Source organism: Rhamphochromis longiceps, linkage group LG4 (assembly GCF_057381845.1).
Source record: "Rhamphochromis longiceps isolate RC_006_pf linkage group LG4, R_longiceps_female_GT1.1, whole genome shotgun sequence".
In the NCBI taxonomy this organism is placed as follows: Eukaryota; Metazoa; Chordata; class Actinopteri; order Cichliformes; family Cichlidae; genus Rhamphochromis; species Rhamphochromis longiceps.
This window is the reverse complement of record NC_140560.1, coordinates 11,952,507-11,978,380: the sequence shown is the minus strand read 5'-3', so window position 1 is coordinate 11,978,380 and position 25,874 is coordinate 11,952,507. Positions and strand designations below refer to the sequence as shown.

Here is a 25,874-nt window from a genome sequence, read left to right as displayed (position 1 = left end):
TCTAAAAAACTACAGATCCATGTTAGAGGCACATGACCTGCATCACCATCCATCAGCTCCACTGGGTGTCCTGAAATCATCAGATCTGCAGCCAACTTTGGATATTTAGACCAGGAAGTCAGTTTATTCTGTGTTTGTACTGCTCTATGGGCTTCATAGATCTGTCCCATTTCTCTGAAGATGTGCTCCAGGCAAAAGGTTGCAGACTGCAGTGTTTTGGATATTTGTTCAAGCTCTGTTTGTTTGCTTGCTAACAGATCAGATTTGTGGGGTTCCTTTTTCAGATTCAAGACCTCAGTCCACTTTTCATCATAGCTTTGGAGAATTGAAGAGAGATCATCTGTGGACAAGGCTGGACTGGGACAAAAAATCGGCCCGGGCATTTTGACTAGAGACCGGCCCACCAGGATAAAGATTGAAAATGTGATGTCATTCAGGGGTAAAACCGCAAAGGATTCTGGGAACTTGTGGCAAGCGGTACTAGCGCACGCAGGCTTTCAATTGAACTCAGTTACACAGCGATAAAAAGAAACCCAAAAAATGGCAACAAGCTGTTGTATTATTAACTGCAATAGTCGGTCGCATGACAGCCACGGGAAGCCGACGGGTAAAGAGATCTTTTTTTTTTTATCGGATTACGTCGTTGAAGAGAAATTTTTTAAGCCATGTTTCCGAAGTAAGAGCCGACGGATGGTCTGGATATACCAAATATAACGTCTCAGAACACTCCAGCTCACATGTTAGTCTGCTCCAAGCATTCCCACAAAGGTCAGAGTTTTGTAGTAGTTAATACGTCATTTTTCTTAACATAATTGGTGATATAGGTTACAAGCAAGTCTGGCGCTGAACAGAAATTGTTGCGCTATGCTCCTTTGTTTATTGTGCATAAATAGTGAATTGTCCTGACACAATATTGTGTTTCGCTTCTGTTATTATGGTACATTTACAAAAACATATACTTTTATTCACAGGATAAAACAGTTGTTTTGTATCACTAATTGTCCAGTGTGATTACAACATACAATATTATTGTCACTGCTACATTTCTGTAATGCTACCAGAGATTATTTCCACTACTAATTAATTACCGTTGAGCTCAAAGGTCCTATTAATAAACGGTTAGCGAATGTGTATTTATGACGACGATTTGTGAGACTGGTAAACTTACCTTTGTTCATACGATGGTCTTTCACGGTGCATTTCAAGGTCCTGTACCCATCGTCGGTAAACTGTACCTGGGCTTGTTGCAGTGACCTGAAGTTACTAAACTTCATGAGTGTATGCACTCACTCCAAGAACCGTATAATTATAAATCTGAGCGTGGTGAAAGTTGGGCAGCACGCTAACGTCTTTTGTCCACTCTGTGTGCTCGTAAGGGTCTGACCCTTTCACTCCTTTGATTTTTCCTCGTATCCTTTCTTTGTCTTTTCGTCGAGTCTGTCTTTGTACGGACCGGCATTGTTCTCCTTTTGTTTTGTACATTCCTTTTTTGTGCGGCAAAGAAAAAACAAGAAGGTATTGGAACCGGAGAATGAACGTTTTGCGGTGCTGCAAATGCTTGCATTTGATGCGCTACTTGGATTGTTTTGCCACTAGTTCCCGGCATGCAATGCGCGAAAATCACGAGATTGCTAAACAAGGGGGAGGGTGCATCCGGCCTGTAATTGGTCCAGCCCAGAGTCGATCATGACCAATTGGCCAATCCAACACCTTTCATTATATATACCCTTCCTAAAAAAAAAAAAAAATCCATCGGCCCATAAAAACATACCAGGCATTTGCCCGGTATGCGCGATGGCCAGTCCAGCTATGTCTGTGGATAGGGCATCTATTAAGATCTGAGTCCATTTCAGGAAGTACTCCTTCTGTTTTGATGGCAAAGACAAGAGGCTTTCTGTGAATGACTTCATCAGTTCACTACATGAAGCTTTGCATTGATTTTGTCTTATTTTATTCAGTTGCTGTTGCTTATGACTTTTTTCCTTCTCAATGTTTCCTTTAAGGTGATACAGCTCTTTATTTATTTTACACCGCTCATGCCACAGATCGCCTTGACAAGGTAGAAATGTATCTTTGTTCTTTGAAATTCCCATCCCTTGAAGCATTTTAACTGTTTTCAGTGCAGCAGACTTCCCTTTTTGACAGACTTCATCATCTTCATCCACTGTGACTCCAGGGACTTTGGCCATGAATTCAAGCTGGAAGGATGTATGAGGTTCATATAAAATCTTTCTGATAATTCCTTTCATGTCATGATCTGGCTGTGTGCCGGCAGGAATTGGAACCAAACGCAAACTCACTGGAGACAGGACTGAACTCAAAATGGCAGCTTTTATTGCTGAACACAAAAACTCTACAAAATCTAAACTGGGAAGACTCTAACAAAACACACAGGGAGCTACAGGTAGAAACACACAGCATGAGGGAGAACGCGACACAGAACTGAGGGAGACGCAGACATAAATACACAGAGGGTTAACGAGGGAAGTGGGAGCACACGGGGAACACAGGTGACACTAATAATCATAACAAGACACGGCAGGAGTGAACGCAACACTGACGGGAGACGGGCAAAGTAAAACAGGAAGTACAGAGGTTCAGACAGGAGGAGAGAGAGCACGGAGAGAACACAGACATAACGGGCTGGGGAAAACATGGAATAAAACACAAGGAGAGACGAGGGCTCACAGATACACAGAGGGGCACACAAGGGGTAAGAGTCACAAGGGGAAAACACTTAGGGAACAACGTAACAGGGCAGCCCAGGAAGCATGGCCTAAATAAGGAACAAAATACAAAAATACATGAAACTAAGAATACTGGGCCAACATGGCCCAGGATCATGACATAACCCCCCCCCCCCCCCTCAAGGGCTGGCTCCCGACAGCCCAAACCCAAGAACCAAAACACAAGAAAAGCAGAAAACAACCCACCCAGGGCGGGAGGCGGGGGACCAGGACGGAGAGAACGAAACCAAACAAAAGACAAGGAGCATGAGACCAAAACTGAGTCCACAAATACACAAAAACAGGTCAAAACATGGAAGCAATGTTCAAAGAGGTCGGAAGGTTAACCTGGGGGCGACAGCACAAAAGTTCAGTCCAGCTGTTCCGGGGGCCGGCCACGCGAAAAGTGGCAGTGGCAGCAGAGCGGGTCCGGAGGCCGGCTGCGTGGAAGACGGCGGCGGCAGCAGAGAGTCGGGCGTACTGGTTGAGGCTTGGTGGGCACAGGACCAGACGGCGGCGTGGCAGCCACAGGCGACGGAGCTGGAACGGATGCAGGGGCCGGACCAGGCGAAGCCGAAGCGGGGGCCAGACCAGGCGAAGCTGAAGCCGAAGCGGTGGCCGGACCAGGCGAAGCTGAAGGCGAAGCTGAGGCCGAGGCCGACGCTGGACCAGGCGACGTTGAAGGCGACGTTGAAGGCAATGCAGAGGCCGGACCGGGCGTGGGTGCAGCTGATGCAGAGGCTGGACCAGGCAACGGCTGAACGGGCCCCTCGGACCCTCCAGCGGAGACGAGGAGGTGCTGGCCGGGCTGACCAGAGCCGCCAGCGGAGACGAGGAGAGGCTGGCCGGGCTGACCAGAGCCGCCAGCGGAGACGAGGAGAGGCTGGAGAGGTTCCCCTGAACCCCCAGCGGAGACGAGGAGAGGCTGGAGAGGTTCCCCTGAACCCCCAGCGAGAACAGATGCAGAGCCAGCGGGTGCAGAGACTTCTGGCTGAGGGGATGCTAACTGTAGCTGCACAGGGCACGCAATTGGCTTGGGATGCAACGGCTGGGGCTGTGCAGGGCAAACAGTCTGTCCAAAGTTTGTCAGCACCACGCAGTCCTCAGCTGGCGGAGAAAGCTCACAAATGCTTCCAGCTGAGGTTGGCAGTGTCTGAACGGGTTGCTGAGCTATTAACTCGGCTGGTGACTGAGCTAACTGAACTAGAGACTGAGCTGGTGACCAAACAGGGAACTGGGCTGATAACTGAGCTAATGACTGTGCTATGGACAGAAATGCAAGTTGTAGTGGTGGTTGCAGTGATGGCGGGTCAGCAGGTAGTTGAACTTGTGATTGAGCAGGTGACTGACTCTTGGCTGCTCTCCTCCTGGGAACAGGAACAGGTGCTAGGCCTGGCCGAACACCAGCCATCCCCACCCGAGGAACAGATATGGGTGCAGGGACGAGCTGGGCTCTGGCTGCCTTTACCCTGGGGGCCGGTGTAGGTGCAGGAGCTAGCGGGACCTCTGCCGCTCCCACCCGAGGAACTGAGACGGGTGCAGGAGTCGGCAGGGTCACGGCTGACCTCACCCGGGGAACCGGAACAGGTGCAGGCAATGGCTGGGTGTCCATCAACCCCACCCGAGGAGCAGGTACGGGTGCCGGGATGAACGGAGCCTCTGCCAGGCTGGGGACAGAAGCAGGGACCAGCTGGACCTCAGCCACCCTCACCCGAGGAGCTGATACGGGTGCAAGGGAAAGCTGGGCCCGTGCTGCCCTGAGTAGAGGAACTGGAGGTGGAGAGCGAAGCACAGGAACAGTAACAGTCACTGGGTGAACTAAGTTATTGGTGCCAAACTCAGTTTTAGGAGACCTAGGCTTAAAGCAAGCAGGTCCTAGGAAATCCACTGCTATTAAACTCTCCAGGTTAGTGCTAGCGGTCCTGGAGGAGGTTAGCTCAGGGACAGTCACCGAAGCAGTTTCAAAACAGACATCAACAACAGTCTCTTGAGGAACGGTGTGCTGTCTAACACAGGTCAGAGAAGGAAGAACGCCAGAAACAGGTCTTTTCAGAATCGAGGCTGGAAGGACAATCACAGGTTGGGAAACAAAGTCAATTTTCATACAGTCCATAGGTGAACCGACTCGGCTGGCTGACTCAGATCTAACTGGATGGGGAGCCACACAGTCCAGGGACGAAGTAACACCCACAACAGTTTTCACAGCAACAGGTTCAGAGGAGTAGCGAACAGCTTTGGCTAGCTTAACAAAGGAAGCGACCATCTTGTTACCGCTCACTCGAGAAACTGAATGATTAATCACTGGTTGTGGAGCTGACTGGGCCCCACTGGACATGTCAAAAGACAGAACGGGTTGGCACATGAAACAGTCACTAGAAGGAGCATCAGTTACAGAACACTCAGTCTCAGATGGTTTGTGCCCTCAGCATGCACTGTTATATCTAGGGCTGATGATGGTGGTGGTGTGTGGCTGAGCTCAGACTGGAAAACCTCAGAGTGTACAAGCTGATTACAACAGTTCTGCGGGGCTGCAATTCTGGTAGCAGTATGTGGGTGAGTCTGGTGTAGGATAGCAGTCTTAGAAGGAGTGAGTTTAGGAGCAGTCACAGGTACTGGAGAACTCACACAAGCAGCGTCTGTATAACCTGGATGTGAAACAACACTACACACAGTCGTACAGGATGTAGCCCGAGACGTAGTACACACAGAGTCCATGAAACTTGGCCAAAAAGCATGGCGCACAGAGTTAAACTGACATGACCGGGGAACAGAAAAGTAAACCTGTGCAACCAGCTCTGCTGTGCTCAAACTAAAATCCTTTGCCAGTCTATGTATAGCAGATGAAACCTTGCGGCTCTTAACCTTAGCAGGCATTGAATACACAGTTTCAAGGAGTCTGTGGTGTTTCGACAGAAGAACGGAGACGGCTTGGTTTGTAATGGAACGTATATATTCAGCAGTAGTTCGCCATTTTACATCTCCCCATACACTTCACTTCTTCTCTCCTTCCATCATTCTTAGTCACAGAGCCCCCTACTGGTAACTGAGTATATGTTCATATTCAGTCCCCTCCAGTGATGCCGGTAACGCGTTGCTTAGTAACGCGTTACTCCGAATATGACCCCTTTTTCAGTAACGACTAATCTAACGCGTTACTATTTCCATAACAGTAGTCAGATTAAAGTTACTTGTCCAAACCACTGTGCGTTACTATTTTTTTTAAGCAAAAAGATTTGGTTTTTTCTTTTCGTCTCAGCGGATGACAAACGCATACGTGTCGTGAAACGTCACATAAGCGACAGGTCACGTTTCCCGCTCACAAGCGCAGCCAGCGACGTAAAAAAGTGTAAACAACAATGGAGGGAGAGAGATGTTCGTTCTTTAGCTGGAAATATGGTCACTATTTTGAGTTTCTGTCAACTAAAGATTTAAATATTAAGGTTCGTTGTACACTCTGTGTTGGCGAAAAAGTGTTATCTACCTTCAAAAACACTACGTCAAACTTAAAGAAACATTTGGAGTCGCAGCACAGCACAGTCAAACTCACAGAGAGAGTCCCACCAAGTGGTCCGAAGCAGAGAGCCGTGACTTCCGCAGAAGGTCCTACACCCCCCAAACAACAAAAGTTGGACTTTGGTGCAAAACCAGTAAGTGATGAAGAATTGAAGAAGTTGGTCGCGCAGTATATTGTAGAAGAAATGCTACCTATAAACACTGTTGACTCGCCCTCGTTTCGTGCCATAATAAAAAAGATCCCTACTTCTGTTAATGCCGAGCTGCCTCACCGAACGACTTTTACTTCTTACTTGGAGAAGGAGTTTACAGAAATGGAGAGAAATTTGAAGGCCACACTGAATGAGATTGACTTTGTTTCAACTACCGCGGATATTTGGACTGCTAACAACAGAAGCTATATGGGAGTAACGCTCCACTGGATCAGTAGAACCACATTAGAGCGTCACAAGGTTGCATTAGCATGTAGGCGAATTCGTGGTAGACACACGTATGATGTCATTGGTACAGAAATCGAAAACATCCACTCCTCTTATGGATTACTCAACAAAGTAGTTGCAACAGTTACTGATAATGGATCCAACTTTGTTAAGGCGTTTCAAGTTTATCATCCTGTCACGGAGTCCGATGATGAGACGGAGGAGGAAGAGTCCAGCCCCAAAGACGATGATGTCACTTTTTCTGATCTGTCAGAAATCCTCTCGGCTGAGAATGAAAGTGATGGTCAGCTGTCTCTTCCCCCGCACCGCAGGTGTGCTTCGCACACCATCAACATAATTTGCACACGTGATGTGGAGAAACATTTAACAACCAATGCAGAGAGCAGGGCTGTGTATAGGAGCAGCACAGCAAAATGCACAGCTCTTCGGACCAAATCGAGTAGATCTACACTTGCATCAGAAACAGTGGAAGAAATCAGCAAAAGAAAGCTCCTAATACCAACATCCACAAGGTGGAATTCCTTTTTTGATGCTGTAAAGAGAATTGCAGAAATCCCCATGGGTGAGCTGAATACTCTGTGCACAAAGCTAGGACTGAAGTGCTTCAAAGATCAAGAATACCAGTTCCTGCATGAGTACTGCATGGCCATGAAACCTCTGACTGCAGCACTGGACATTTTACAAGGCGACTGTCCATATGGAACTTTACTACCAACACTTGAAGTTCTGATGCAGAAGACCCAGGCTGTGAAAGATGACCTCTCCAGGATGACTGCAGGCCTTCCAGATGCCATTGTACAGGTACGCTCTATCTTGAAATTAGTCAGATTTTTTGCTTCATACAATTCACAAACATGGAACAGAATATTAATTATCATTGAAAAATAAGATTAAAACAATTAAAATGTTTACAAGTAACCTAAAACAAAATTAATCCATAATACTGATCTCATATTAGGCATGGTTTGCAAATAATTCAATAACATAATAAATTGTAGGCATAAAAATATCAATTATGTTTTTTAGGCTATTCAGACTCGTTTCGCCGGTGTGCTGGATGACAAAGATGCCCTTCTTGCAGCTGCCAGTTGTCCAAAATTCAAACTCCGATGGCTGAGAGATGCAGGAAGGAGGGAGCGAGTAAAACAGCTTCTGACAGCAGAGTGTTGCACCACTGCTCCTCTGGCAAAAAACCCTGCCAGTGTGCCCAGTGCTACTACATCTAGCAGCCAAGGTGAGATGGACTTTTTCACTTTTGAGGCAGAGCCAGAGGAGGAGACCTATTCTGCAGAAAAAGAAGTCATGGACTACCTGATGTCAGGCTACGACCTTCAGATTCTGCATAAATTTTCAAGCATAAAGACAATTTTTTTAAAGTATAACACTCCAACCCCATCAAGTGCTCCTGTGGAGCGACTTTTTAGTCTGGGAGGTTTGGTGCTCACGCCTAAAAGAAATCGACTTTCTGACAAAAGGTTTGAGAAGCTTCTGTTAATGAGGTACAACCACTGGTTTACTCGCTCCACTCTACTGTTTCCCCCATAACATGCGATGACAACATATACTGAAAAAACAGAGAATGGGGAATCCAATTTAAATAACTATTTACAAGTAATTGAATTAAGTTTATCAAAGTCACTTAATAAACTTATTAAAGTTTTCAAGTTGATTAACTTAAAACAATTACCTGCAAGGAAGTAAGGCAATTTAAGTTGGACCTGCAGTCTCTTTTTTTTTTTTCATAAGATTAGTCCAAAGTTACAAAAGCGGACAATAGTGCTTACATGTGGATGGTATAAAAAGTATCTTAAGGGAAGTCAAGAAAGACTCTTTGTTTGTTTGTTTGTTTGTTTTTTTTTATAAAAAGTATTTATGTTAAGTGAAGTAACAAGACTGTCTTTATTTTCATACAAACAAGTATTTCTGTCAGAAAAAAAGTTTTAAGTTCAACTTCAAATGTCAGGAGATATATTGTTGACATTACTGTTAAAATACACTTCCAATAAAGTGAGTATTGGCAAAACCGGTTGATGTTTTTATGTTGAGGCAGTGGGGAGTGTTATTGGCAGCTTCTGAAAGTAACTAATAAAGTAACTAGTAATCTAACTTAGTTACTTTAAAAAATAAAGTAATCAGTAAAGTAACTAAGTTACTTTTGGAAGGAGTAATCAGTAGTCCGTAATATATTACTTTTTCAAAGTAACTGTGGCAACACTGGTCCCCTCTTGTAAAGCAACCCTTCACCATCTTAGCAGTGTATGTAAACATAACATCTCTCCTCGTTCTCACAGAATTCTACTACCTCAGTATTACTATTTAGCATGGTAACATTACTATTTGCACAGAACATTATCAGTAGTAAACTTTGCAACCAGACAGCATTTTCAATACCTATTTCACTTATAACATTACTGGGTGTTTGAACTATACCTGTGATCTTAACATACCCATCTTGTTATGGTGCCTAAATCGTCCTTTATAATGAATACTTGTACAGTTAAGGTTACTGTAGTAACTTAACAACCTTAAGCCACAACACTTCACAAATAAATCACAGTAAACCACAGTAAATCAATCATCTATTATACTTGGACCTCAGAACTAGTAGTATGGAACCTAACATTAGCATCCAACAGCTCAAGCGTGTTATTTTCCCACTTTTTTCTAAACTCATTTCATTACATAATCCTTGGTCCAAGCTGGTAACTGTCTCGGTCTGTTAGGAACAGAAGGTCTTTTAGGAGTTTCTCTTGTGTTATTTTCAACCTCGTCACCAGCCTGCAACGGCTCAGCATTCTCTGCGCGGCAGAGTGAGAGACGGGCTGCATTCCATCTCTTTCCATCACTCAAGATGAAAGTGCTCAGTCCAGTCTGTTGCTGCACTGACAGTGGATCAGTGAACTGTCTCTCTCCCTTCCCCACTCGGAAAGGTTTACGTATCCGCACCCTGTCACCGACCACAAGCTGGGGAGGTTTTGCCCCCCTCTTAGCATCAGTGTAGCGTTTACTCTTACGTTGCTGGTGAGAGACTCTGGCCCTGCATTGGTCATACTGTCCTGTGTCTTTGGGAAACGGCAGGACATTTAGCTTTGTTCTCATGGGTCTCCCTCTGAGAAGCTGGAACGGAGCTGCTCCAGTTGTTGCATGAGCTGTAGCACGGTAATTCTGTAGCATCTCTGTCACGGCGGGCTTCCACAGCTTCTGGGACACCTGTGCAGCCTGAACACAGTCCTTCAGCACTCTGTTGAATCTTTCAACACACCCGTTCGCTTGAGGGTGATACACACTTGTTCTGATGTGCTTGACGCCCCTTTCCTTCAGGAAATCAGCAAAGGCAGATGAAGTGAATTGTGGTCCATTATCTGTGGTAAGCTCACAAGGGTTTCCCTCCCGTGCAAAAACTGAAGACAAGAACCTAATCACAGTGTCTGTAGTAGCTGATGAAGTAAAGGCTACTTCTGGCCATTTGCTGAAGTAATCGACCAGTGTGATGGCAAACCTGCAGTCCTGCGACCCGCGGTCAAAAGGTCCAACAATGTCAACGGCCACATGCTGAAAGGGACCATCTGGAAACTGAACCGGCTGTAAGGGAGTAGGAGCAGTTTTGGCCGTTTTGTCACACAATTGACAGACTGAGCACGATGACAGAATCGCATGGACTTGAGTATCCATGCATGGCCACCAGTAAAGCTCTCTGAGTCGCTGCTTTGTGCGAACTATGCCCTGGTGACCTTCGTGTGCGAGGCATATCACCTTTTCCCGCAGGGACCTTGGGACCACCAGACGTGTCCCCCGGAAAACCAACGGTGATTTCACAGCAAGTTCATGTCGCACCAGGAAATACGGCTGTATCTCAGGTGGGAGAGACCTTTTCACCTTAGGTCAGCCTGAGCGGATAACCTGTCGCAGCAGAGAAAGGTCAGGGCAGTCCTCACATTCAGCTTTAAAATCCGTCAACGGTGTCGCTGTCAAGAGAGGAGAAACTTCAGCTATCTCCAAGAGAAGGTCTTTTTCAGCATCAATGTCAGTGCTGGAGTACGTCAGGGGAACCCGTGAGAGGCAGTCTGCGATGACATTCTGAACACCAGGACGGTACTGCACATCATACTGAAAACACATCAGCCTTGCAGACCATCGTGCGATTCTCATGCCCGCTCTGTTCATACCTTTGGTGCTGAGAAGGGTAGTAAGAGCTTGGTGGTCAGTACGAAGCGTGAATCTGCGGCCCCATACATATGTACACCATCTTTCCACCGCCCAGACACAGGCTAACGCCTCCTTTTCTGTGGTGGAGTACTTTCTTTCAGCAGGAGACAGTGTTCGGGAGGCGAACGCCACAACCCGCTCCACTTGATCTGGATGTAACTGTGTCAACACAGCGCCTAGCCCATAGTCTGATGCGTCTGTGGTGATAAAAGCAGGTAAGTCAGGGTCATAGACGGCAAGTGCGGGACTTTCCAGAAGGAGTTTTTTCAGGTTACTGAAGCTCTCATGCGCTGCCTCGTTCCACTGGAGTTCAACTTTCATGTCTGTTTTCAGCAACTGTCGCAGTGGTTCCACCAGTGTAGCATAATCTGGAATAAATTTACTGAACCAGGATGACAAACCCAGGAACGAGCGCAATGCAGCCATATCCTTTGGAGCAGGAGCCTCGGCAATAGCAGTAAGGTGATGTTGGCTTGGACGTAGGCCTTCCTTTGAGATTACATGGCCCAGGAATGTGATGTGTGACTGGCAGAAGGAACTTTTCCCAGCATTAATCTGCAGGCCGACATCTCTGAGACGTTGGAGAACAGCTTGCAGGCGTGTATCATGCACCTCCTTTGATGTTCCGTAGACGATGATGTCATCCAAGTAGTTGCGAACACCAGGCAGATCTTTCAGGACTGTTTGCATCATTTTCTGGAACGCCGAAGGTGCTGATGCTAGGCCAAATGGGACACGTGTGAACTGGAACAGTCCCTCATGAGTGATGAAAGCAGTCAGCTTGCGGCTCTCCGGATGCAAAGGTAATTGGTGGTATGCTGAGCTGAGGTCAATCTGGCTGTAGTGAGTGGCACCCGCCAAGTCAGAAAACAGATCCTCCATATGAGGAAGAGGATGGCAGTCAGCAATAATGCTCTTATTGGGTTCACGAAGGTCAACACACAGTCTCAACTCCCTTTTGCGCTTCCGGGCCACGACCAGAGGACTCACCCACTCAGCTGCATCGATCCTTTCAATTATGCCAGCTTTGAGTAAGCGAGAGAGTTCTGCTGACACCTCTGTACGTACACTTAATGGCAGGCGTCTCAGCTTTTGGCGTACAGGCCGCACATTGTTGTTTACCTGTACTTTATGGATGAACCCTTTAACACATCCAAGTTGAGCTGGTGGAATAGGATCAACATTGTACACAGCAGACTTCTGGTTAGACGAATCCGGCTCATCTGCAGTTTCATCCTGAATGCGGTCCACTTTGCCTCCGATGATGCAGACGTTCAGTGCTCTAATGAGGTCGAGGCCTAATAGCGGGGAACCAGCTTTGACAATGTAGAAGGAAGCAGGAACTTTTTCATTCTGTGCATGCAGTGCAACTGATGCAGGCAGACAACCCATCACAGCCAACTCATCTTTAGCATAAGTAACTAGTTTGACTTTAGGTCGCACCAGTGAACAGTCTGCAAAATACTGTCTGTAGATAGTTTCTGGCAGAATAGACACAGAAGCTCCAGTGTCTACTATCAGCTCTACTGTCTTAGAGCCACCTTGTACAGTTTCAATGTCGACAGTGCAGGTAAGCTTATCTTGAATAGCTGCCATCATTTTAGCATCTTGCACGCACAGTACTGCCAATTCTGGAACCACTACTTCTCTCACTTCACTGACTGACGACTTACACACCTTGGCAAAATGTCCCTTGTTGCATTTTGAAGAAGCAGCCGGGCAGTTTTTATCATTAGCTAAGTGCCTGTGAGAACCACACCTGAAGCACTTCCGCTGCTGCTGCTTCGAACCTCCCCATTTGCGTTGGTCTGGAGTGCAGCCTTTAGCAGGGCGAGGTCCTCTCCTCTGGTGAGAGTGGGAATTTGCCGCGTCGACTGTCTGAACAGGCGCGGTCGGACACGAGCCGGGTGTGGAGAGTAGAGTAGCGTTTTTGACTGCTGCTTCTACCTGGCTCGCAATAGTTAGAGCCTTATCCAGTGTGAGTTCATCCTCCAGTAACAGTTTGTCTTTCACAGCGCTGAGATGAGCATTGGAAATCAACTGATCTCTTATCATTTCACTTTCCATTTGTCCAAAGTTACAAGATGAAGCTAATGCTCTCAGAGCCACCACATACTGAGAAACAGTCTCATCCGCTCGTTGCATACGCTGTCTGAATGTATGACGGCACGCCACGACATTCACTTTCGGCACAAAGTGCTTCTCCAGTGTGCTCATGGCGTCAGCATATGTATCACCTTGCTCCGGTAATGTGTAGAATAACCGCTGTCCCTCCGGGCCCAAGCAGTGTAGCAAAACAGCGCGTTTCCTAGCATCCGGCCATGCGTCTCCCGTGGCATTGATTACTAGCATGTAATTGTCGAATATTTTCCGCCATGTAGTAAATGGAATCGGCGGCTCACCCACATGTGGAAGGAAAGACGGTGGACTCGGAACTGATGCACTCATCCTCGTCGCCAATTTGTGGTGTTTCGACAGAAGAACGGAGACGGCTTGGTTTGTAATGGAACGTATATATTCAGCAGTAGTTCGCCATTTTACATCTCCCCATACACTTCACTTCTTCTCTCCTTCCATCATTCTTAGTCACAGAGCCCCCTACTGGTAACTGAGTATATGTTCATATTCAGTCCCCTCTTGTAAAGCAACCCTTCACCATCTTAGCAGTGTATGTAAACATAACAGAGTCCACGAGGAAAAACAGAAACAGTCTCCTGCTTAGCAGGCACGAGAGAAGGTGGCGCTCCGTTGCCATCTACATTTACCAGCTGAGGTGCAGCACCGTCCCAGGTTTGAGTGGCAGTCCCATAGGAAACAACACAAACAGTCGTTTCGTGAGGCGCTTCCTGAACATTCTTTGCAGAGACTGAGCTAAATGCCTGGTGCACAGAGTTCAAATGGTCAGACCGTGGAACACAACACTTAACAGAGCCCATTTGGTTACTGTCATGGATTTCTGGTGACAGAGCAGGTGAGCAGGTAAGACAGTCACTCTGAGTAGCTACATGGCTAATTGTCTCTATATTACCAGGTTTAGGCAGAACAGAAGAATCACTTGCTCGCTCATTGACACTGGATTCACTCAGAGGAACAACAGGCACGGAAACAGATGCTACTGAGTTAACTGCCTCAAAACCCTGACACTTTAATTCTGCTGAGTCACAATCTACAGATTCAGGCTTAACAAAGTCCACGGAGGGAAGCACAGTCTTACTCAAAGAGGGTGCAATGTCCGGAAGCCTGGGAGCCGAATGCTTGAGCGGAATGTGAGAAACACGATCACTCTCACCAAAGGAAGAAAGCTGCTCCGCTGCTCGGGAACGCCGGCGGCGTGCACGCCGTTTTCGCCGAGAAGGGGGAGGAGACAAGCCAGGCCGCGAATCCTCCAGCGGACCGGGCTGAACATCCTCCGACTCTTCATACTGGAGCGGCTGCTCCGGGTGGATGCGTACGGTGGAGAAAAGGAAGTCCTGGATGTGGGGGTGTAGCGCGCAGAATAGCCATGGGAGTCCGGACACCATCCTCTGTAAACGGATGGCTATGGTTTCCCGATATTCTTCCCCTGGCAGCGCTGCCCACTCCTGACAGTGATACTCCACTGTGTAAATTAAATCCTCACGGAGCTCAGCAGAGGGGTTGTGAGTTGCTGGGTCCATGTCGAGGTCGCGTTCTTCTGTCATGATCTGGCTGTGTGCCGGCAGGAATTGGACCCAAACGCAAACTCACTGGAGACAGGACTGAACTCAAAATGGCAGCTTTTATTGCTGAATACAAAATCTAAACTGGGAAGACTCTAACAAAACACACAGGGAGCTACAGGTAGAAACACACAGCATGAGGGAGAACGCGACACAGAACTGAGGGAGACGCAGACATAAATACACAGAGGGTTAACGAGGGAAGTGGGAGCACACGGGGAACACAGGTGACACTGATAATCATAACAAGACACGGCAGGAGTGAACGCAACACTGACGGGAGACGGGCAAAGTAAAACAGGAAGTACAGAGGTTCAGACAGGAGGAGAGAGAGCACGGGGAGAACACAGACATAACGGGCTGGGGAAAACATGGAATAAAACACAAGGAGAGACGAGGGCTCACAGATACACAGAGGGGCACACAAGGGGTAAGAGTCACAAGGGGAAAACACTTAGGGAACAACGTAACAGGGCAGCCCAGGAAGCATGGCCTAAATAAGGAACAAAATACAAAAATACATGAAACTAAGAATACTGGGCCAACATGGCCCAGGATCATGACATTTCAGTTCTTCAGAAACATCTGACTGGCTTCTGTCTTTCAGACCCACTTTGTATTTTCCATCTTTGACTTGAACTGCACTACCATCAGTATCAGCAATGAGAATAATGAGAGGCTTTGGTGACCTGTAAAGGTCTGAGATGACTGTAGTACCTTTCTGGCCTTTTTCCAGAGTTCTCACAAGAACAACAGTGACTGAAGCTTTTTCAATCAGTATCTCACGCTGTTTTTCAAATGACAGAGCATCACCATGAAGATTACAAAAGGCAGTGCAGTCTGTGAAGGAGTCATTGGGTTTTCCAGCAGGGCAGTACCAGGCAATCTCTGCCACACCATCCATCAGCAGGCGAGATTTGGTGCTACCTGGACAATTTCTATGGAAGAAGGTGCTGTGACGGTCATTGATCACAGTGTTCATGAGCTGAGATTTTGACACTGGAAGTGAACCCAGGCGGAAGAAAAACACCATGGGTGTCTCGGCTTTGCAGATGGGCATTGTCTTCATGGTGATGGCATTTGAATCACCCTTGATTTTAGTTTTCTTCCATGTTTTTGTTATCTGCCTGAATGTCCACAGAGGACATTCAACATCCATAGTGACTGAGTCAGGGACAAGCAAAGGTAAGGCGTACTGACACTGGGATAGCTTTGTAATTATGTTCTACTTCAGAAAACTGTCTGAGCAGTGAAATACTGCCATCTGAACATCCATTGGGATACGAACAGGACGGAGTCATGTGAGCTCTATCAATATTGCACCACTTATGTCTCAGACCTGCATTTATGTATTTATGCACTGAAATCGCGCTGTAATATCCAGTTAACTGTCCACATTTGTACTCTGTTTTTCCATTTATTATATTTTTTTCATTAATTTGTCTGAAAAAAGATCCACGTAGTAACCAAAGAGAGCCTAAATCAATGGTCTCTAATAGCAGCCAAATTATAAGAGCTTTCATTAGTGATGGTGAGATGAAGCCTTGTGATGAACTGAAGCTTTCCATCCAACTGGTCGACTCATGGTTCGAAGCATTGTGACGATTCATTGGCTCTACTGCGCCATCAAGTGGACGATTAAAGTCAGACAGGCTCAATGATTATAATGATGTGATGTGTAAACCTCTAAACTTAATAAATAAATTGTTTTCATGGTTATTTATCCCGAATATTGTCTCAGTATGTCTGATACAAAAGAGAAAGTGGAAACTATCAGGACAGAGTTTTGGTATGATTGTGTAACTGTGTAATCATGCTTATGTACATCTGGACAATGACACAAACTAGTGTGTGGTGCTTCACTTTTTAATAAACTAAAAGACAGAAATCAGATTATAAGATCTGTGGTGTTGTTGATTTATATTATGGTACTTATCATTTGTGATATTTATTACTGTGTGCATACTTTATTAGGAGAGATGAGATTAAATGTTGTCAGACAAATATTCTCTTCCTTGCTGGTTCCATCGAAGGAGAAATGTTCAAGTAAGTATGTAACTGGGACGTAATTCAATTCCACAACACAATGTGACGGGGAATCAGCTGTGTTTTGCTGCCCAATTTATTTAGAATCTGGTGCAAACCGGCGAGCCAGTTCCTGAATCAGTCACGTGGTACGGACTGCCCGCGAGGCCTCGAACATCACTGCATACGTAATCAAAGCAAGCCTCGATACGCGCTTTACAAAACTACCACGAGATTACCCGACACACGCTTCAAAGCTTCGACACACAGGAGACATCACTACTGCACACAGCCTTCACACGACAACAGGTGCACCACACTGCTAAGTGTGTTTTGTGTTTAGAGTTTTGCTAAATGGGAGACTGAGCTTTGAATAGTGTTTAAGATTTTGGCAACAGTGGGACTGATTTGATGAAAGAGTTTTCATAGTTGACAGTTTAGTTTTTACAATGGGGTTTAGTGTTTTAGCAATTCAGAAAAACTCTAATACACCTGTGCTTTTCCCAGCAACTGAGGCTTTTACCCTGCACAGTTTAAGGTATGATAAAGCACTGACCTTATAAATGGCACAAAATACACATTTTAGCTGGGAGCTGGTCATTCACAGGGGAAAGGCTCCATTGTACAACAACAACAACAGTAGTAATAGTAATAATAAATTATTGTTAGTCAGGCAAGTATATCATATACCAAACATGCTTCCAAACTAATGAAATTCTTTGCATTCTTCACATCAGGTCAAAATGTACTTTTTTTTAAAAAGTGACTGGCACTGCGGAAATGGATCTACAGCACCACTTAAGAAATTTTAAAGAACTTCTAACAACTTATTTACAGCTTGAAATACGTGTATGACATTTATTACACACAGATTCAGTGAACCCAATCCAAAGAGGAAGTCTGGAAGTCCGCCATTTTGAATGTAAAATGACATTTTGGCACAGTTTTAGTGTTTTCCAGGCATCGCTGGTTTACACATTCGCCTGCAAAGTGAGAGGTCACTGGTTAAATTCCATTTGGTTACTTCAGGAACTTTTTGGGGTTACTTCAGAAAGGGACATCTTCGTCAAAGCCATGTTTGTGGTGGAATTTTGATCATTTATCACTGGACATAAGATTTTCATCTCTAAAAATGTATTTTGTCCAGTCTGTCCCAAACTTCACACTTTTGATGACAGTCTGGCGACGACTACATGCCAATATCTGGTCACACATGGTGCCACAGTTCTCATATAACATTTTAATCAAGACTACTCCACTGTGATTGAAGCATTTCTTGCAAAACAATCATAACCAAACAAAACCTTTCCTGTTCTGTAAATGAACAGTAGGACAAAATGATTACTAGTCATTGCGGAAAGCACAATTAATGTTTTTGTTTACATCGTTGGAACGAGGAAAAATTCCCCCACCACAAAAACAGAAATACTCATGAAAGCAACCTGTAGTGCAAACACGAGGGCTGAATTTATTACTTCCTGCACTAGAAACCTGCCGATGTTGCTGATATGGATAGATCACCAGTCTTCCTTGTCTTTATCTTATTATCTCCTGTTGAGATGTCGCAGCAGAAAATGCAGCCTGGCCTGTTGAAACATTGGTTTTTTTTAGTGTTTCAACTGAAAAAATAGAATGCCTTTGATCCAAATGGAATGCATCTTGTGAAAAAAGGTGACATCTTGTGACATCACAAGATGATGACATAGATCCTTTGTTATGTCATCATCTTGCTGAGAGAAAAACCCTTAAATAGGAGCTTTGCTCTGTTAAACTTTAATGCTCAACGGACCTTGACCTGACAGCAAGCAAACCCTTTTTGGAGAGTTTTGAGAGAATTTTACTTAGCAATTCACCGACCAAGCCGACACATTTCACCATGTCAACTCACCCATCCTTCAGCTCAAATGAGCTTGGATTAGTTAAAGGGAGCATTTTGGGAAAGCACTACAAGGTAGAGGCTTTCCTCGGAGAAGGGGGCTTTGGTATTGTAGCCAAATGTCGTGATACCATGACTAACCGAGCTGTGGCTATTAAAGTGAACAAGAGCCGCCCTGATATTCTGCAACAGGCGAAATTGGAAATTTTCATCCTGGAGCAGCTGCGAAGGTTGGATTCAGATGCCGCCAACATTGTTCAATGGAACGGCTTTTTTCACGACGGAGAGCGGGTTTGCCTGAAATTTGAACTCCTTGATCAATGCCTGAGGGACTACATATGGGACCGGAAAAACCACTGTCTCCCCATAAGCGAAGTCAGGCCAATTTTAGGTCAACTGACAAATGCTCTGTCCCACCTGGGTTCTGTGGGAATGGTGCACGCTGACCTCAAACCTGGAAACATCATGGTTGTAAACCGCCATGAGTCTCCCATCAAAGTCAAACTTATAGACTTTGGCCTCGCATGTCCTGCGTCTGCAGTGATGCCTGGTGACCGTGTGGGGACGGTTGGTTATTGTGCACCTGAGGTTATGCTTGGCCTTCCTTACAATGAAGCAATTGACATGTGGTCTCTGGGGCTGGTAGCTGTGGAGCTTGCTACAGGGCTGCCACTCTACCCTGGAAATGAAGACTATGATGTTTTGAAATTCATCATAGAGACTCAGGGTCAGCCACCAGATCATGTTCTAGACTCTGGCGTCTACACTGAAGACTATTTCATTGAAGACAAAGACAAGCAACAGCGCTGGACATTTAAGACTGACCAACAATTTCAGTATGAGACAGGATATGAGTCCCTGGAGACAAGATGCATAAAACTGACGCGTCTGGATGACCTTGAACAAATAATAATGTTTAGACGAGGACCAGAAGCTGGCCAACGCTTATTTGTCAGCTTAATTAAACAGATGTTGGCCTTGGATGCACACCAGCGGATAACACCCTCGGAGGTTCTCCGGCATCCCTTTTTCAGTCCTAAGAGTTCCCTGTGCATTGACATGAGTGCTGAAAGATCACAAAACCCTGTGGTCTTTCAGCACCCTTCAAACTTGGAAAGCAAGAGATCACAGAAAATCAACTGCAGTTTTCAAAACTCGGTTGAATTTTCTCAGCAAGTATTCGTCCACACATCAGCCAGTCCATCATTCAGCTCAGATGAGCTTGAATTAGTTAAAGGGAGCATTTTGGGAAAGCACTACAAGGTAGAGGCTTTCCTCGGAGAAGGGGGCTTTGGTATTGTAGCCAAATGTCGCGACACAACAACCAACCAAGCTGTTGCCATTAAAGTCAACAAGAGCGACCCTGATATTCTGCAACAGGCACATGTGGAAATTTTCATCTTGGAGCAGCTGCGAAGGTTGGATCCAGATGCCGCCAACATTGTTCAATGGAACGGCTTTTTCCACGACGGACAGCGGGTTTGCCTGAAATTTGAACTCCTTGATCAATGCCTGTGGGACTACATAGGGGACCGGAATAAACAGGGTCTCCCCATAAGCGAAGTCAGGCCAATTTTAGGTCAAATCACAAATGCTCTGTCCCACCTGAGTTCTGTGGGAATAGTGCACGCTGACCTCAAACCTGGAAACATCATGGTTGTAAACCGCCATGAGTCTCCCATCAAAGTCAAACTTATAGACTTTGGCCTCGCATGTCCTGCGTCTGCAGTGATACCTGGTGACTTTGTGGGGACGGTTGGTTACTGTGCACCTGAGGTTATGCTTGGCCTTCCTTACAATGAAGCAAGTGACATGTGGTCTCTGGGGCTGGTGGCTGTGGAGCTTGCTACAGGGGTGCCACTCTACCCTTCGGAGAATGACTATGATTATCTGAAATTCATCATAGAGACTCAGGGTCAGCCACCAGATCATGTGCTAGACTCTGGCGTCTACACTGAAAACTATTTCATTGGAGACAAATACAAGCAACAGCGCTGGACATTTAAGACGGAAGAACAATATAAAGACTCTGTTCCAGGGACAGGACATGAATCCCTGGAGACAAGATACATAATACTTACACGTCTGGATGACCTCGAACAGCTAATGATGTTTAGACGAGGACCAGAAGCTGGCCAACGCTTATTTGTCAGCCTAATTAAACAGATGTTGGCCTTGGATGCACACCAGCGGATAACACCCTCTCAGGTTCTCCGGCATCCCTTTTTCAGCCCTGGCCTCTCTAAAAGGTTCCCATGTATCAACAATGAAAGACCATACTGAATCAGTCTCCAGCATGGCATCTTCCACCCTGGACAAAAGTGATAAAAATACAAACTGGGGTTGGAAAATGACATTAACAGCAAATTACAATGCAAAAATTAATTAAGCTGCTCCAAAAATGATCACTTTGGCTTCTTTTTTTTAAGTTTTCACTCCCCCCACCCCAACCAGTCGTGGCAGAGGGCTGTCCCTTCCTGAGCCTGGCTCTGTTGAAGGTTTCTTCCTTTTTAAAGGGAGTTTTTCCTTCCCACTGTCGCTAAATGCTTGCTCATAGGGAAATCTTCTGATTGTTGGAGTGGCCAAAACTCTAGGGGAAGTAGCAATTCTTGTGAAAATTAAAAAAAAAAAGCCTACCAATCTTCAAAGCGCAGCAGCGGACACCTTACCATCACATCAGTCCTTCAATCAGACCTAAAACACCACCTTTACAGAAATAAATTCCATACAAATTGGAAATAAATTGCGTAATAATTGTTGTTTTTGATTGTTTATAAATATATAGTGCTACCCTTCAGCCTCCTAGTAGACATACCTGTGTTATGAATGTGAAACTCCTCTGATTTTCAGAAAAGTTGACCTCTGACCTTGAAGTCAAGGTCATTGAGATTTAAGCTTCATAGAGATTTTCAGTAGATGCAACCATGGTATTGACTTGAAAATTCTACACTATCAAAGACTTAGGTGCCCACAGCACCTCGCCATATACAAAAGATTTTTCTATTCATTTATGTATTATTAGTTTATTTATTTCTTCATCCCGCTCTCTCTCTTTTTTTTTAATTCACCTTTCTGTTGCGATGCTCTGGACATTTCTAAACCCCACAAGTTCAGCCTCAATTTTCAACCCAATTTTCCTATACTTTCACTTGAACACGTCCAGCCTTCACCTCTCACCGGTCCTCGTCCCCTCTTCTCACAGCTTCCTGTGTGGCCTCCCAAATCAAACACAGGCCCAAATCAGCCGTTTCTTCTTCTCTGTTCATTCTCTCTTCAACTTTTCAGTCTTTTCTTGGCGGTTAACTCCCAGCATGGCAAATATGAACTCAGACAGTCCAATGCAGTGCTTTCACACAGTCATGTCACTGGTACACTTTCCAGCTTGTAATTCAGAGCACATGTTCCATTAACATACATGCTGCTGGACCCTTCAGTGTTTTAGGTCAGTTGTACTGTCTTCTGCCTGCTGTTAATTCTTCAAATCTACGGTGTTGTTCTGTCTGTCTTCTGTCTTCATCAGGAGATTGACTGTCCTTTAAGCTTCTTCTCAGGATAAGGACAGGATGAGAGGTGAAGCTGTAAAATTTCAGCCAAAGCCTGGCCTGTTTGTCGTTCCAATTATGTTAATCTATCATTTTGCCGCTGTACTCATCTGAGGTTGAGCCAAGTCCATGGGCACCTGTATTAACACACTAAGACATTTATTTAATATCATTTTCATTACTATTTCTTAGCACTTTCATTCTCTAATTCCTCTGTTTTCCTTTTGAAAAGTCTCTCACAAGCTCACAAGCTATATTCAGACTTCCTGCTTCACTTCCTGCCAGACACACACACACACACACACACACACACACACACACACACACACACACACACACACACACACACTCCTACTCACATCACTTTTACAGATTCTCATACGAGAATGCGTTCACCAAATCATACTGAATGCATCACATTTCACACTCTATTTGTATGTTTTATTGACTTATATACTAACAATATAAACATTGTTCGCCCCACAGAGAGACACTCACTGAAGTATTTCATCACGGCATCTTCTGGAAACCCAAACATCTCAGAGTTTATGGGTATTGGGATGGTTGATGGCGTCGAGGCGGGTTACTGTGACCTCAGAAACAGGATATTGGAAATAAAACAGGACTGGGCGAAGAAAATAGTAGACAAAGACCCTCGGCAGTTACAGTATTACACTCATGTGTGCTTTGAGAATCTGCCACCTTTCTTCACAGATACAATGTCCACTGTGAAGCAGGATTTCAACCAAACTGGAGGTGTGATATTTTATGTTATTCCTTACACCAGTCAGTACAAATTATACAAATACCTACACAAAAATGATTTAAGTAAATTAATTTTGTTTTTTTTTAATTTTGTAATTAAAGATCTTAAATCTTGAAAATTTACTTCTCCATTGAATCCAGGAATCATCAAACCTTGTAGATGTGAACATACTTAAAACTGTGATAAAACAATCACTTATAATCACTGTTGTTTGTCCTGCCCTTAACAATTGTATCTTAACAGTTGTTCTGATTCTTATAATTTGTCATCTAGATGTCTACTCCTGGGTTAAATTAGTTTCTGTCTCTTGTCCTTCATCTTTTATTTTTGAGGTATCACATCAAGTTAATTTGTACATGTTACAGCATTTCAGCTATCTTCCTTTAGTCATGCTAATAAAAAGTTGACAGATCAGCTCAGATCTGAGCATAGCTCAAACCTTGAAAAATAGCACTGATTCATGAAATGAATAATATTAACAGGTTCATTTTAGTGTGTGTTTTGTTTCTCTTTCTTCAGGTGTCCACTTTTTACAGAGGATAGATGGCTGTGAATGGGATGAAACCACTGGCAAGGTGACCGGATTGACACGTTTTGGGTATGATGGAGAGGACTTTATTGAGCTTGATCTAAAGACACTGACATGGATCGCACTGAAACCAGAGGCTGTCAATACCAAAATAAGATGGGATGCTGAGAGAGCTCAACTGAGAAACGATCAATACTTTCTCAATGTGGTTTGTCCAACTTGGCTGAAGACAGTTTGGAACACTGCAAGAAGTTCCCTGCAGAGAAAAGGTAAAATTACATGACCCAAAGCATTTTCATGGATGCAGTAGTCTGCAGTGTTTTTATATTATATGCAGTAGTTTATGTTAAAATATATGTATAAAAATAGTTATCTCTGAAAAAATGTATAGGTTGACTATTACATCCTCAGCCTAGACTTAACAGGATTGTAATTTTCCATTCTTTCAATCCCAAGATTCCTGAACAAAGTTTAAACAACAGTTCTCAAACCTATACTAACAACCAAAAAGCAGGAGAAAAAGGATTTCGTCCAAAGAGCTTGTCACTCCCTTTAGTTGCTAGATTCTGATCATGCTGCCTACACAAACATTTTATTCAACTTTTACAATATTTACTGGCTCACTTTGCCTCCCAAAGAGATATGGAGAGGTAAAGGGGGATGTCATACAGATGCTACAGACAGATGAAAAATAAAAGTAGCAGTAACAAGTAAAGCACAAAGGACATGGAGAGCGCCAGAAGGTCACACAGAAGGTAAAACAGTGTGACACCTGTGAGGCTCAGGGAGAAGACTATATCCACACAGTGTGGAGTGAACGCAGGTGAAACCAGTGAGGGTGTGGCAGACAATCACACAGGAGGGAAACTAGACACAGGTGCAGACAATCAGCGAATCAGAGGTGGGAAGTAAAGCCACAGGAGACAGGCAACCCTACTTTTCACGTTTCCAGACTGCAACTGATTGACTCTACCGACTCTTCCCGTTGTGTCTTACTCCCAGTAGAGATCTCAGGGGAGCAGAAGCAGCAGGCATTTATCAATATAAAAAATCCTTCACTCAAAGTGGAGTCAGTGTGGGAGGGTTGGGCAGACTAACATGATAGGGAAGGAGGTGGAGAGCTATAACAGCAGTTATGGAGTTGAGCGATGAGGAGGTATATGGGAGTAATACAGAGGTAAATGAGCAGCAGGAGGTGGTGAGAGGAGGTGGATACTGGATGGCCAATGACAGGAAGAGAAACAAGGAGCAGGAGGCTAGGCTGGAAGGTAGAGACAGTAAGAGTTGGGAGGATGTGGTGAAGAAGCCACAGCTGGAATCCCTTCTTGTGTTGAGCTTCCAGGGTAATGGAGAAAAACAGGTGGAAAAGGCGACAAAGCTTGCGAGTGTAGGAAAAGTCAAAGTGTAAAGAAGTGTGAAAGTTGGAGTGCAGAGAGTAAGTGGGAGTAAGGAGATGATAACAGGAGTCCCCTTTAGTGTTAACACAGCAGAAATAGTCTAAGCTTGCGTAACTGTGGAGTACAAAAAGAATGATAAGAGGGTCAGAGAAACGTGTAGGTGGAACATAAAAACTGTATTTAGTGTTTATAAAGTATAAATGTGAGGGAATGTCTCAATACCTATAAAGTGGTTGAGTTTCGGCACCTTGCCAAAGCACGTGGAGGCAAGAGAAGGTCTTCAGGATGTGGAGATCATGAATGGAAAATGTGGGGCTGGTGTCAAACCAAAATGCTTGAACTATGGAGGAGAAGGTAGTGCTGCCTACTGAGGATGTGAGACGATGAAGCAAGAGGCTGATTTCCAACATTGGACAACCTTAAACCCATTTCTTTTGTTTTGGTACCTCCCACCAGAGGTCCAAGTGGAGCTGTGGAGCAAGCAGGTGTTTAACAAAATAACACATTTCTGTTTCATAGCCTCAAGTTAAAGTAATGTCAGTTAAATATGACGTGTGGAAATACTGCAAATTGCGTTTTTTCCTTAACTGTTCGCATTTCCTTTCCTTATCTGTTTTTCTTTCTCAACTTTCAATACTACTTTCATCCACGTTCACTCACTCTACACAACTTCTATCTTCCTCCTGTCCAGTTCTTCCATCAGTGTCTCTCCTCCAGAAGACTCCCTCCTCTCCAATCAGCTGCCACGCTACAGGTTTCTATCCTGGCAGAGCTGTGATTTTCTGGAGGAAAGATGGGGAGGAGATTCATGAAGATGTTTATCTTGGAGAAATCCTCCCCAACAATGATGAGACCTTCCAGATGAGTGCTGACCTGAGCATATTATCAGTCACACCTGAAGACTGGGGAAGGTACGACTGTGTCTTTCAGCTCTCTGGTGGTGAGGACATCATCACAAATCTGAATGAAAGCATTATCAGGACCAACTGGAAAGGTGAGAAAAACATATTTGAGTAATTTAGTTTGTTGATACTGTGGATTGTCTAAAATGTGAGGCTTGAATCTTTCTTCCTGGCTTCTTTTTTCATTATTATTATTACTTTGGGAATAACTGATGGAGATCCAAGCTGGGCTGGAAAATATGTACATTCTTCGA

The 25,874-nt window shown here is 44.9% G+C and overlaps 4 protein-coding genes across 4 annotated transcripts in view; all 4 read left to right on the top strand.

Annotated features, from left to right (window-relative positions):
• The first annotated feature begins 5,813 nt into the window (after positions 1–5,813).
• LOC146671131 (uncharacterized) lies at positions 5,814–7,217 on the top strand. Its single transcript, XM_085404997.1, has 2 exons — positions 5,814–7,118; positions 7,192–7,217. Exons 1-2 carry the CDS (start codon positions 6,083–6,085, stop codon positions 7,215–7,217), a joined length of 1,062 nt encoding a protein of 353 aa, XP_085261123.1. The 5' UTR covers positions 5,814–6,082.
• On the top strand, positions 7,118–8,540 carry LOC146671130 (uncharacterized). Its single transcript, XM_085403323.1, has 2 exons — positions 7,118–7,480; positions 7,706–8,540. The coding sequence occupies exons 1-2, from the start codon at positions 7,238–7,240 to the stop codon at positions 8,222–8,224; spliced, it is 762 nt and encodes a 253-aa protein (XP_085259449.1). The 5' UTR covers positions 7,118–7,237; the 3' UTR covers positions 8,225–8,540.
• Positions 8,541–18,616: 10,076 nt separating this feature from the next.
• Positions 18,617–19,326, top strand: LOC146671129 (homeodomain-interacting protein kinase 1-like). Its single transcript, XM_085405039.1, has 2 exons — positions 18,617–19,211; positions 19,322–19,326. Exons 1-2 carry the CDS (start codon positions 18,617–18,619, stop codon positions 19,324–19,326), a joined length of 600 nt encoding a protein of 199 aa, XP_085261165.1.
• A 127-nt stretch (positions 19,327–19,453) lies between these two features.
• The window catches only part of LOC146671126 (uncharacterized), a 77,549-nt gene continuing 71,128 nt past the window's right edge, over positions 19,454–25,874 (top strand). The window contains exons 1-2 of the mRNA XM_085404996.1: positions 19,454–20,733; positions 24,020–24,031. Coding sequence (XP_085261122.1) covers positions 19,454–20,733; positions 24,020–24,031 — 1,292 coding nt within the window. The remainder of the gene's footprint in view (positions 20,734–24,019; positions 24,032–25,874) is intronic.